The sequence below is a fragment of the Mustela putorius genome, unplaced genomic scaffold (genome assembly GCF_011764305.1).
Source record: "Mustela putorius furo isolate JIRA1106 unplaced genomic scaffold, ASM1176430v1.1 tig00000738_pilon_pilon_pilon, whole genome shotgun sequence".
Classification (NCBI taxonomy): domain Eukaryota; kingdom Metazoa; phylum Chordata; class Mammalia; order Carnivora; family Mustelidae; genus Mustela; species Mustela putorius.
Window position 1 is genome coordinate 4,210,628 of NW_025421463.1, and position 13,516 is coordinate 4,224,143.

General features: G+C 54.9%; 1 protein-coding gene across 6 annotated transcripts in view; it reads right to left on the bottom strand.

Moving 5' to 3' along the window:
• The window catches only part of ZC3H7B (zinc finger CCCH-type containing 7B), a 58,455-nt gene that overhangs the window by 30,155 nt on the left and 14,784 nt on the right, over positions 1–13,516 (bottom strand). For 2 of the 6 annotated variants that reach the window (XM_045083788.1, XM_045083787.1), the window contains exons 1-4: positions 10,048–10,401; positions 3,783–3,841; positions 957–990; positions 611–808 (exon numbers count right to left, since the gene is read on the bottom strand). In XM_045083788.1, the coding sequence (XP_044939723.1) occupies positions 611–808; positions 957–990; positions 3,783–3,841; positions 10,048–10,134 (378 nt within the window). In that variant the 5' untranslated portion in view covers positions 10,135–10,401. Of the gene's footprint in view, positions 1–610; positions 809–956; positions 991–3,782; positions 3,858–10,047; positions 10,402–13,516 lie in introns of those variants that run through there. The other 4 variants (XM_045083790.1, XM_045083789.1, XM_045083792.1 and 1 more) reach the window with 3 other exon arrangements.

The window sequence follows — 13,516 nt, forward strand, 5'->3', positions numbered from 1 at the left end:
TAAGGCACCTCTGAGAGGAAGGGGAAGCACAAAGGCGGCTCAGAGTACAGGAGAGGGTGTGAACAGGCATCTGGTAGACCCGCTTCTCTGGGACGGTCCACTCCGGCCTGCGGAGCTGTTACGGGGGCCTCTCCAGGGCTCCCAGCAGAGCCTCTCCAAGGATCCGGTGAGAGACTGAGTCAGGGAGCAGGCTGGACAGGGAAGAGGTGGAGGCCAGAGCTTTCAGGGGGCAGGGGAGACAGGAGGGAGGAGCAGGAGAGGCCAGGCCTTTGCAGAAAGAGGCCGCCCAGCCCACCACGAGGGGAGCGGTTCTCAGCCCTGACTGCCCGGCCTCCTCCTGCCAAGGCCCGGGCCACCCTGAGAGCCTCACTTACTTCCTCCAGGGTGGGGCTTAGTAACATTACAAACCGTTTTTTTTGCCTCTTGTATGAGCACGTTGAAGGCTCTGCCGGCACGTGTTCGGTGCAGCTGGGGAGACTTACAGGGGAGGACGGGGGGGAGCCGGCCCTGCAGAAGCTCACTGGGGTACTGGCCTGGCGGCTGGGCATCTGGGGGAAGCGGTGGGCGGGGAGGGGGGGCAGAGGAGAGGGAGGGCGGGCGGCGCGCTCACCATGGTGAAGTAGCAGGCGGCCCTGTTGACATGCAGCTTGCACAGGAGCTCCTGGGGTAGGGCCACCTGGTCGGAGGCGGCGTAGTCGGCCACGTTCAGCCCCTCCATGTACTGCACCAGGGCCTGCTTATAGTCCTTCTCCCGGAACAGGTCATTGCCCTCAGCAAACAGGTTCTGCACCAGCTTGAGCAGAAAGGCCTGCCGGGGGGTGGGGGGGGGGGCAGGGTGCAGATGGGGCTCAGGGGTGGAGGCCTGGCGCCTTGCCTCTCTCGCCCCCACCCCCCCCCACCTGGGACACCCTGGCCCTTCCCCCTTGCCTTCCCCCAGCCTGGAAGCTGACACTCACCTCATACTCTTCTTGCTTTAGGGGTAGTGTCGACCTAGCAGGAAAAGGAGAGAGGTACGAAGTCCGGGTGAGCCCAGGGGCCTCAGACTCATGGAGGCCCCAGGAGCCCGAGCCAAAGGCCATAGACGACGCCCAGGGTGGCGTTCTCCAGCTCGGACCTCCGATGTCACCTGGCAGACTGGGGTAAGGGGACAGCAGTCTTTTCTCCCTAAACCAACGCCAGGTTGGGCTTCCATTTCTGATGGAAGGGTCGGAGCAAGGCCTTGTGTTTGCTCCAGGGCCACGGCCAGGCTTCCCCAGGTGCGGATGCTGAGAAAGAGCGGGCCCGCTCCAGCTCCATCCGGCTGTCCTCCTCCCAACAAACCAGTTCCCTGAGAGCGACCATGCCTTGACACACCAAACCTGCAGATGCAGGCCCCAGGTGGCCCCGAGAGTGTACCTCAGGTCCCCCTGGTTCGGCAGCCTCCGCCCTTCGCCCGTCCCTTCCTGCAAAACTCGCAGGACCCCGGCCAGTGCCAGGTGCGCTTGGAGTCTGACCCCTCGCGCCGGCCTCAACAAAGCAGACGGGGCTGTGGGCGCCCTGTCCTCGGCTGGGGTCAACGACATGCCCGCTCAGTGCAGAAGGAAACGCCAGTCCAGGAGAGCGGAGGCACACCTGTCAGGCTGAATAGCTCAGCATGAAGGGCAGGCTCCTGGTCCTTCACAGCACAGAGGGGAAAACAGACACTTGGAGGGGACAGTGACAGCAGGGTGGCAGCAGAGCCAGGGCCAGAGCGCAGGGCTGGGCTCTTTCTGCTGTTCAGAGCTGCCACCAACATCTGGGCAAGAAAGAGCAGCCTAAGCCAGTGAGTGACAAGTGGTAAGATGCCGATGTCCCCTGATGTCCCCTGTGTGTGTGGGAAGGGCATGTCCCTGACTGTGACAGTGGGGCTCACATCCTGCCCTCTCACTCGCCTCTCCACCGGTCGGGGGCCAGGGCCCATTGCCGTTCCCTGTACGCCCAGCCAGGCCCCATCACTACCCTCCCTCCTGGCCTCCCCTCTCCAGCAACTAGCTCCCTGTCCAGCGGGGCACACCCGGACCTAAAGGTCACCTGAGTCTGGTGCTCAAGCCTCCATACAAGCCACTGCCTCCCCACCTGTGCAAACCACTTTATGGTCCTACAGTGCTCTGTGCCCAGAGGTGCCTAATAAATGCTTAGGGCACAAAGTCTATATGTGAAAATGCAATTAATTAAAAAGCAGCAGGTCCTACTGTGTTACCTTGTAAAGCAATCCCTTAGGAGACGACATATGGGTTCCCAGGAGGCTGTTCCTATGGCTAAACCTTCCTAGAACTCCCCTCTGGAAAGGGGAAGAACACTGAGCTACCATCTACCCCAAGCACAATGACTCTTGGAGGGCAGGGGCTGGTCTCCCTTCAAAGGTTTGGGAAGCCCCCAGCCAGTGGGGGAACCAGGATGTGGGACTCAAAGGCCCAGCTGCACAGAAACCAGTGACTTAAATTAAAGACAGTATTTGTAAGGTTCACTTTGTTCATCAGACTGGCATCTGAATACATTTTGAGTGGTCCCCCCACATCAAAGCCCCCCGCAAGGGGAAGAGGCGGGCCCAGAGAGGAGGGAAAGGTGGAGCACAGCTCTCACGGCGGCCTGAGCAAGGACAGTGTGTGAATGTCGACACGCGCTCCACCAGGACCACGCGGACACGGTGTGCCTGACAACGGGCCCAGTCTGTGGGAAAGAGGCAGGTCGTGTTTTAAGGATCTCTGTGAGAGAACAAAATTGGGGAGTTTGTATGAGGGTAGATAAGGGTGAATCCTAGTTTTGTGGGGATTCCCACTTAAGAAAAAAAAATCCCACAAAACCAGAAACAGAGAATTGCTCAGGGAGCCTTCCATGGCTTCGGAAAGGACCCAAGCAAGTGAGGGGCCCTTCAGCTAACCCTTCAGTAATGGCATGATAAATGGGCCTCTGGGGATCTATTTATGAAAAACAAAAGAAAAAAGTTAGTAAAAATGCTTTGTGTGGGGGAAAAAAAAAAAGGAAAAACAAACCAATAAACAAACCCCAAACACGGCCTGTGGGTACTGAGGGGTAAATTATGGAAAGAGAGGTGGGTTTGGGGTCAGCTAGACCTGGGTTAGAATTCTAACACTTGTAGCTGTGTGACCGCAAACAAGTTTCTTAACCTCTCAGAGCCTCAGCAAAATGGAAATAAGGCCTCCTACTTCACTGGGCTGTTGGGAGGATTGGGAAGAGGAAGGATGTGTAGAGCCCAGCACAGGGCCCCAAAGGTGTGCTTAATCAGTGGAAACTGGTTTATTGGTTGATTGGTTATAAGCTGTACACAGGCTAGCAGGAGAATTAACAGGAATTGTGCCAGGATATGTGGAGGGCGAGGGTAAAATGGTAGACGGAGGGGCGCCTGGGTGGCTCAGTGGGTTAAAGTCTCTGTCTTCAGCTCAGGTCATGATCTCAGAGTCCTGGGATCGAGCCCCGCATCGGGCTCTCTGCTCAGCAGGGAGCCTGCTTCCCCCTCTTTCTCTGTCTGCCTCTCTGCCTACTTGTGATCTCTCTCTCTGTCAAATAGAAAAAATCTTAAAAATAAAATAAAATGGTAGGACGGAGCAGGACTAGAGGGTAAGCAGAGTCGGAGTGTGTGTACATGGCGTGTTATTCCAGATCTACACTCCCCTGGCCCCTGTCCAGCACGTCCCACCTCCTCACTTCCCTGCACACATGGGAGTCTGAGCAGCAAAGGCTTATGGAGAAGAAACCGTCAGAGGACCCAGCGCGCCCAGCCTGCCCGGCGGCCCCACACTCACTGAATGAACTGCAGCCCCTTCTCGATGTCCGCCTTCCGTCTCTGCCTCTCCATCAGTCTCTGGGGGAGAAACAGTCTATCCGTTAGTTAGCAGCGGCCGGGGGCTGGTCACCGTCCCTACCCCGCTGTGGGCTCTCTCATTCCCACACTCATCCCACTTCGCAGGTGCCCCCAAGGGCCGTGGCCCTTCTCACAGCCTGCAGACACCTTGTGAACCCAGCCACGCAGCTCGTGCCCTCCACGCCCATGCCCCGCTGGACTGTTTTGTGCGGTGCCTTTGCTGGGCAGGGGCTGCCTGGAGGCCACCTGCCTTTCCTCACACACGGGGGGGTGGGGGGGTGGGCGGCAATTCTGCATCAAACTACCCCAGGGTCAAGGAGAAAACCTTGCTTTACCAGCAAACCCAGTCCAAGGAGAAGAGATACACAAGATACAAAATGATGCTGATGATTAGAGCTATAATGTAGCACCCCAAACAGAAGATCTCTTGGAATCTTTCAACAATGCCATTAGGCGGGTATGATTTTGTCTCCATTTTACCAAGGTGGAAACAAGCTCAGGGAGCCCCAGTTAATGAGCTGGCATGCAGGCACCCGAAGCAGGATTTGAACCCAGGCCACCCTCTTTTAACCACCACCAAGCCCTCTCCTCAGTCCACACGCGTCCGGAGCCGGTGTGGCCTGCACCAGACCAGGGAGCAGAGCCTGTGCCCCATTTTGGCAAGATGGAGGGAGTTTCCCATGCCCCGGATGAGGGAGACAGAGGCTCGGCGAGGCTGAGAACAAGTGGATGGTACTGCACAGGCGCACAGAGCCTGCTCGAGAGGGAGCTGCTAAAAGAGAAGGGAGGCTCAGGCAGAGCAACTAGGGGGCACGTTTCTTTACGGCAAGCCCCCCAGGGGCCAGGAGCTCCTGGCCAGATCTAGACACCCCACGCAGCTTCCACGGCACCGTGTACAGTCTAGAAGGCCCGCTGAAGGTCAGCTTGTCCCCCACCTGGTGGCAGCCCAGAAGGGATGTGGGCCCTCCCGTGGGTCAGAACCAGAGCCTGGGCTCCCACCGCCAAGTGGGAAGCAGGCTGGAAGCTGCCTGGTCTCAAGCCAGCACTTTCTGTCCAGGCCACTCACGGGCCCCTTCTGTGCTCTGCCCCGCAGTGTGGCCCTCGCTCTCTTCCTTACCAAATGTCCCCCAGAGAGGACCGTGGGCTCTGCTGGGAAGGGGGCGCTCCCTCAGCAGAGGGCTGCAGCGCAGACACATGGGGGGCACCAAGATGTGAAAAGGTGTGAAAAGCACCCACCTACTTTGGGGAGGGAGCAAGTATGTCAAGTTTGCAGACTTCCTTTCTTCCTTGTTCTTTTTTTTTTTTTTTAAAGATTTTATTTATTTGAGGGGCGCCTGGGTGGTTCAGTGGGTTAAAGCCTCTGCCTTTAGCTCAGGTCATGATCCCGGGGTCCTGGGATCAAGCCCCACATTGGGCTCTCCCCTCAGCAGGGGAGGCCTGCTTCCCCCTCTCTCTCTGCCTGCCTCTCTGCCTACTTGTGATCTCTGTCTGTCAAATAAATAAATAAAATATTTTTTTTTAAAGATTTTATTTATTTATTTGACAGAGAGAGATTACAAGTAGACAGAGAGGCAGGCAGAGAGAGAGAGGAGGAAGCAGGCTCCCTGCTGAGCAGAGAGCCCGATGCGGGACTCGATCCCAGCACCCTGAGATCATGACCTGAGCCGAAAGCAGCGGCTTAACCCACTGAGCCACCCAGGCGTCCCAATAAAATATTTTTTTAAAAAAGATTTTACTTGGGGCGCCTGGGTGGCTCAGTGGGTTAAGCCGCTGCCTTCGGCTCAGGTCATGATCTCAGGGTGCTGGGATCGAGTCCCGCATCGGGCTCTCTGCTCAGCAGGGAGCCTGCTTCCCTCTCTCTCTCTCTCTATGCCTGCCTCTCTGTCTACTGTGATCTCTCTCTGTCAAATAATTAAATAAAATCTTTTAAAATTAAAAAAAAAAGATTTTATTTATTTGAGAGATAGAGACAGATAGAGCACAAGCAGGGTGGAGAGGGAGAAGCAGGCTCCCTGCTTAGCAGGGATCCTGACGTGGGGCTTGACCCCAGGGCCCCGCCATCATGACCCAAAGGCAAACCCTTCACCGACTGAGCCACCCAGATGTCCCGCTTCCTTGTTCTTTATTTCCATCTTCTTCAACCATGTCCTCACAATCCTGTCTCGTGAGAAGAGCAGAGGCCACTAACCCATTTTACAGATGAGGACAGGGAGACACAAAGCGAGAAGTTTCTTTCCCAAGATCACTCAACCAGTGAGAGGCAAACAGCCCTGTCAGACCACACGCCATGTCCTTGGCCACACTCGGAGCTGGGAGACGTCCTGTGGCCAGGGCCAGCCACTGCACTGCTCTGGGCCTCACTCTCCGCCTCTGTGCTGCTCGTCTGATGACCAGCCCCGCCAGGAAGGGTGGCTATGAGGCTCTAGAGATAAGAAGTGTGGGATCGGGGGAGCTCAGTTCCCCAAATTTCATTCTTCCCATGTGCTCTTCCCAGGGAGGGGTGAAGCCACACCAAGTCTTCAGACTCCCAGAACAGTGCTCTTCACACCAGCTGCTCGCACTGGGCAGGGCCTGGGCCATTGCCACCGACACCTGCTTGCCCCGCCGGAGCCTTAGGTCAGAGCTCTGGACTCAGACCCAGCTGGGTGTGAATGACAGCACTTACGCTCGCTGCGTGACTGTGTGACTGTGTGACTTTGGGCCTTGGTCTCCTGATGGGGAAAGTGGGGCTCCTGTCGCAATGCCGTCGTGAGCATTCAAGAGACAACACGGGTAGAGCACCTGGAGCGGAGCGACAGTCCAACCATCACAGCAGCAGGTGTCATTCAAGCCCGCTCCTCCCTCTTGCGGAAATCTGCATGTGTTTCCCGGGACGGACACAACCGTGAGCCTGTTCTCCTGCAGGAGGCAGGCGGTGATGGCTCTGGGCTGCCCGGGCCTTGCCAAGCACACCTTTTGGTTGGTCTCTCGTCCTCGGCTTCCTCGTCTGGGAAACAAGAGCTCATCCTCTCACGTCCACACGCTCCTCTGGGCCTCCAGCCAGAATGGGCTGGGGTGGCCTTCCTGACTCCTGGCTTTTGGCCTTGTGGTTCCTTCCACCCGTGCTGCCCTCCTCTAAAGGAAACCCCCTCCATCCCAGGAAGCCTAGCCCCTCCAGGACGGCCCCTCCCTCCCTTCGAGGGGACCATCATATGCTCATTCTTCCGATTCCCTGGGAGCCTGGGGAGCCACTGACAGCTGAGACCCAGTCCTGGCCCTTCAAGGCCCTGCAAGGGAGGCTCACCTGGTGGGAGAGAAAAGGGAGCACCTGTCACCATGCAGTGTGGCACCGCAAGGGCAGGGGACCTTTGAGAGGGAGGCAGACCCCCTACAGGCCTAGACCACAAGCACCACAGGGTCAGGACCACCAGGCCCTGTCACTCCGACCCAGGTCAGAATCCAAGCCCCATCCCTCCCCACCACCTGGGGTGTTTCCTGCGCCCAGACAAGCGGACCAGCCTCTTCACTGCCCCCCACCTCCCTGAGGCCATCACTGGGTTCTGGGGGGGGTGAGCGGGGTTGGGGGACAGGCCCTCCCCTCCCCCACCTAGAGCCTCTTGATGACTCGCTGTAATTTCGGTGATCACCTTTCCCCACACCATCTCCCGCCATGTGGGGGCAGTTGGCCTATTGCCTTCCGGAAGCCTGGCTCAGCCTGCAGCTCCCTCAGAAAACCACGGCGGTCGGAGAACAGTGTTCCAGTCCCCTCTCCGCCCGGCCGTCTGAGCACACTTCAGGGAAACGAGCCCATATCCATCCCAAAAGGTAATTCCCAAATCTGAATCCGAAGCCAAGGAAAAAACACATGCCCGGCCCCAGGCGGTATAAAGAAGGTTCCACACCCGGCCTGGCGCGAGTCCTCCTCTTTGACCGCCGCAACCCCCGCGCAGCAGCCGCGCTGTGTGCATGCCCGGCGGAGAGGGCTCCCATCCCAGAGCGGGCTAGCCCGCCACCCCGACTGGCAGTTTCCCGCTTTGTACGGTGGAGATTACAGACAGCACCTACCCACAGGATTAGCACAGAGAAGGCGCTCATTTCCGGGCCTGGGAGACGGCAGACACATAGCAAGGGGTAGCTTTTGGACCAGAATTCCTATGCTGGGCATTCAGTTCAGCATCCGCTGCACGCCCATCACATACAGGGGAGAAGGTGCCCACCCTCCACACAGCTCTTCTTCTTCTTTTTTTTTGTAAATAAACTTTCAAGATTAAATCTATTCTTTTTTTTTTTTTAAGATTTTATTTATTTGCCAGAGATAGACAGAGAGAGTACACACAAGCAGGCAGAGAGGCAGGCAGAGGCAGCGAGAGAAGCAGGCTCCCTGCCAAGCACGGAACCTGATGCGGGACTTGATCCCAGGACCCTGGGATCGTGACCTGAGCCGAAGGCAGCGGCTTAACCCACTGAGCCTCCCAGGCGCCCCTCCACACAGCTCTTCTTAACCGACTTACAGATGTGGAAGGACATCCCACCGCCTCCACCCCAAACCAGACTTCTGTGGCGAACAGAAGAGGCTGTGATGAGGCACAACACAGTGGCTACATTTGGGAGGGCCGGGTCTGATGTGAGGGCTCGGAGGAGGGCCTGTCCACCCCCCAACCCTGCTCCACCCGGCCCAGTGATGGCCTGAGCGACGTGGGAGGCAGCGAGGAGGCTGGTCCGCTTGTCTGGGCGCAGGAAACACCCCAGGTGGTGGGGAGGGATGGGGCTTGGAATCTGACCTGGGTCAGAGTGACAAAGAGGACCACTTCTGAACTGGGCTTTCAAGGGTGAATAGGAGTTGGCTGCTCCGTGTCAGGGAGAGAGGGCCTTCTGGCAGGCGGCATTCAACTGTTTACGAAATCCCTGTCATCTCCCACATTTTATCTGACCCTGACTGATGACCCTGGGGCTGGGCCATTCTGGGGCCACATTTTGAGAAACGAGAAAGTGAGGCTCCGCCAGCCCGTGGGGGCCAGGCCCAGAACTATCGACTTCACATCCGTAAAAATGCTGCTGCTTTCCTTCATCAAAGACACAGTTTGGTCCAAGACAACCGCTTGGTCATCTTCCTAGGCACCTAAGCCTGTCCTTGGGGTTGGTGCAGACTCATGGCCCAGAAAAGGCAGATGTGTCTGTGGGATGATTCAGGGGAAGACTTGAGCGTGAAAATACTATTCTTCTTACAACGTCTTGCTCCACGCTGGAGTCATTGTCTTGAGTGTAAAGGCCCTAGGCCAGGGCTGGCAACTAGATTTTATCTCAAAAGCAACACACCCAGGCTAGTAGAGGTTGGTAGGGCTGCCCCAAGGGGCTGGGCCCTAGTGGTGCTTAAAGAGAGAGTGCTGCCTTGTGCAAGATCGGCCCTAATAAACTAGGGATGCCCAGCAGAGATCCATATGCCTTAGGCCTTCATATGTCCCCTCCCCAGCGAGAGTACGACCACCGCTAAAATTCACAGTAATACAAAGTAACACCAAGCTAGAGGCCCAGGTCTTACAGGGACCCAGGATGCAGAGGAAATCACCACACCCCCTCCTTTGAGATTTTTCTGACTCCCGCAACGTATTGGTGAGATAGTCTCCTCTGTGCCAAGGGCAGAGATAGCCCCGGAAAGCCAGGGTATACTTCAGTCCAATCAACATCCATGACCTCCCTACGCGGTGCTAGGCATGGGGGCAGGGGAGCTACAAAATGAGCTCGTGGCTCAGGCCCAGCCCCGCTCTCCAGGAACTCCTGGTCTAGAAGGAGGGAAAAGACAGGTGAGTCACCAGCTGCAGTACAGGCTAGCTGTGAGTGCAAAGGGCCTGGGCACTGAGAAAAAGGAGAGATGGGCCCATTGCAGGAAGCCAGGGAGGGCTCTTCAGGAAGTGTTCCTTGAGCTGGATGTGAAGGAGAATGACAGATTTCTTGGGGAGCTTGGGAGAGAAGGGACGGTCCTTACAGGACACCTGTCCAGAAACACGCGCACCGAGCCTGACCTGAACCCCCCAATCCCCTGTGGCATCCTACAATCTGCCCAGCTCTGATGATGGGGAAGCCCAGGCCACAGCCCACTCCAAGGTTGCCCACAGGGATCAGCCAGTAGGTCTGTCCCACAGCTAGGAGGAAGGCAGAGAGACAGGTGGCAGCAGGGAAGGAAACTCAGATTTCCTGGGGGTCTACCACACACCAGATACTGGGCTTACCTCCGCCTGATCAATGGGCCTTCTGCTGGTAACTCCAGTGGTCCTTGCCAGCGACAGAAGAGGCACAGACCACCCCAACAGCTGCATGGGCTGGAACCATTATCTGGCTCTGCCCCTCCCAGAACACAAGCTACAGAGCACTGCTAAGTGCCAGATGCCCGCATGGAAGGGCAGGTAAAGCATAAAGCACACCGCCTGGAAAGGAAAACCAAACAGGCTGCCAGACAGTGGCCCTGGGTGATCTGGAGGAAGTGGGCAAAGCACAAAGGTGCCCTCGATTCTGCCACTAAACGTGAGTGGCTCCTCCGTCGTGCCAAGTCCTGCTCTGGGTGCAGGGGACTCGGCCATGACAGAAACAAAATCCCTGCCCTTGAAGGGCTCACCATCCAGCCAGGAAACCAGGCTTCGAGGACACTGTTACAGCATGAAGCAAAAGAAGTTTCGGTGGAGATGTCGGTGCACCTGGGTGGCTCAGTCGGTTGAGCGTCTGCCTCCGGCTCAGGTCATGATCCCAGGGTCCTGGGATGGAGCCCTGCATGAGCTCCCTGCCTGCTTCTCCCTCTCCTCTGCTTGCGCTCTCTGGCTCTCTCTCTCTCCCTCTGTCAAATACATAAGTAAAATCTTCAAAACACCACCACCAACAACAACAACAAAAAACGATGTGCCAAGTGAGCAAAAGCCCCAGCCCTAGCACGCCGCTAACGTCCCCACCCTTTCCTCCTCCTCGGCTTCCTTCCTCTGGTAAGAACATTTTATTTTATTTTTTTTTTTTAAAGATTTTATTTATTTATTTGACAGAGAGAAATCACAAGTAGATGGAGAGGCAGGCAGAGAGAGAGAGAGAGAGGGAAGCAGGCTCTCTGCTGAGCAGAGAGCCCGATGCGGGACTCGATCCCAGGACTCTGAGATCATGACCTGAGCCGAAGGCAGCGGCTTAACCCACTGAGCCACCCAGGCGCCCCATGGTAAGAACATTTTAATAGCTGGCTGTTACGAATCAAGTGTTTGTGTCCCCCACCAAGTGTATATGTTGAAGCCCTACCCCCAACAGGACTATACTCGGAGATAAAGTCTTCTAAGGACCAGCGAAGCCTCTAAGAAGTCAAGTTAAAGGGTCATAAGGTAGGGCTCTGATCCTGGATTTTGTTCCCGAAGCCTGAGGAGCCTAGCACGGATTTTGGTACGGAGAGGAGGGGGTGCTGCTCTAAGAAACACCGACACATATGGAGCGCGTGGAGAGAGCTTTGAGGTGTGGCTAGAAAAACCCCCGATTGCCACGAAGGCCTGGCTGGTGGAAATAAGGATGTTAAAGGCAGTTCCTGTGAGGCCTCAGATGGAAACGAAGAGCAGGTTATTGGAAACTGGAGGAAAGGTGATCCTCGTCATAAAGAGGCAAAGAATTTGGGTAAATTATGCTCTAGTGGGGTGCCTGGCTGGCTCAGTCAATAGAGCATGTGGCTTTTTTTTTTTTTTTCCCCAGATTTCTTTATTTAAGGGGCACCTGGGTGGCTCAGTGGGTTAAGCCTCTGCCTTCGTCTCAGGTCATGATCTCAGGGTCCTGGGATCGAGCCCCACATTGGGCTCTGCTCGGCGGGGAGCCTGCTTCCTCCTCTCTCTCTGCCTACTTGTGATCTCTGTCAAATAAATAAATAAAATCTTCAGGAAAAAAAAAAGATTATTTTAGAGAGAAGGGGAGAAGGGCAGAAGGTGAGGGAGAGAGTCTCAAGCAGACTCTGTGCTGAGCACAAGCCTGTTGCAGGGCTCAAGCCCTTGACCCTGAGATCTATGACCTGAGCTGAAACCAAGAGTCAGATGCCCAACTGACTATGCCACCCAGGTGCCTTGAGCGTGTGACTCTGGATCTTGGGGTCCTGAGTTCGAGCCCTATGTTGGGTGTAAAGATTATAAATAAATAAACTTTTTTTTTAGATTATAAATAAATAAACTTAAAAATTAATTAATTGTGTTCCATTTCTTTGTGACAGGTAGAATTTGCATGCAATGAAAGTGGTTATTTAGCAGAGGAGTGCTTTCTTTCTTTCTTTCTTTCTTTCTTTCTTTCTTTCAGATTTTATTTATTCATTTGAGAGAGACAGAGAGAGAGCACAAATAGGCAGAGCAGTAGGCAGCAGGAGAGGGAGAAGCAGGCTCTCTGCTGAGCAAGGAGCCCGATGTAGGGCTCGATCCCAGGACCCTAGAATCACACTTGAGCCAAAAGCAGGCACTTAACCAACAGAGCCACCCAGGAGCCCCAATTTCTTTCTTTCTTTCTTTTTTTAAGAGATTTTATTTATTTTATTTGACACACACACACACACGGAGTGAGCACAAATGGGGGTAGAGGCAGAGGGAGAGGGAGAGAGAGCATCTCAAGCAGACTCCACGTTGAGCACAGAGCCTAACAGGGCTCAACACAGGACTCCATCCCATAACCTCGGGATCGTGGCCTGAGCCAAAACCAAGAGTCAGATGCTCAACCAACCGAGCTATCCAGGTGCCCCTAAGCAGAGGAGATTCCTAAGCAAAGCATGGAAGGTGTGGCATGGGGCTTCCTTACCGCTTATAGTAAAATTTGAGAAAAAAGAGATGAAGAAGAAATTGTTAAACAAAAGGAACCAGAAGATAAAGAACTGGAAAATTCTCAGCCTATCCCTATTGCACAAATATGTGGAAGCGTGTCCTGAAGGGAACACTAATGATGTGCCTGAGCAACCATTTGATAAGGAGATGAGTGTGGTCATGAAGCACATATCAAATTAGCTATCAGATGGGATTACACTAGCAGAAACACTACCAGTTAGAACCAAAGGGGACAAAGAAGACTGGATGACGGAATGTGGGGAAAGCTGCTGGACTTCTCAAATGCTACAGGACTGGACCATAAAGCTATTTGGAGGCAAACATGCTTTATCCTTCAAGAAAAGGAAAGTTTAACCCTGCGTCACAAATCATCAGAACTGCCTTGGTGGGGGTCACTGATTCCTTTTCAGAGCTGGGGGGGCGGGGTGACTGATTGGCACAGATGTGGGGGCTGTGCTGCACCCTGGTGAGCCAGCAAGGAAGAACAGCAGGTCCAAGAAGAGGATTCTCAAGACTTTAAATCAAATGGAATTCGCCCTATTGCATTTCACCTCTCTCCTCTTTCTGACTGCTCTTTTTTGGAATGGGAATGAGTATCTATCCTATGCCTGTCCCACCATTGCTTTTTGGGAGCACATAACCTGTCTGGTTTCACAGGTTCACAGCGGTAGAGGAATTTACTCTGGATGAATCTGCCTCCAGTCTCGCCCAGACCTGATTTAGATATTTAGATGAGACTTAGGACCTTAGATTTTCAAGTTGATGCTGGAATGAGTTAAGACCTTGGGGGCTGTGGGGATGGAATGAATGCATTTAGCATATGATTAAAAACATGAATTTGGGAGGGCAAGGGGCAGAATTTATACACTGAATGTTTGTGTTGAAACCC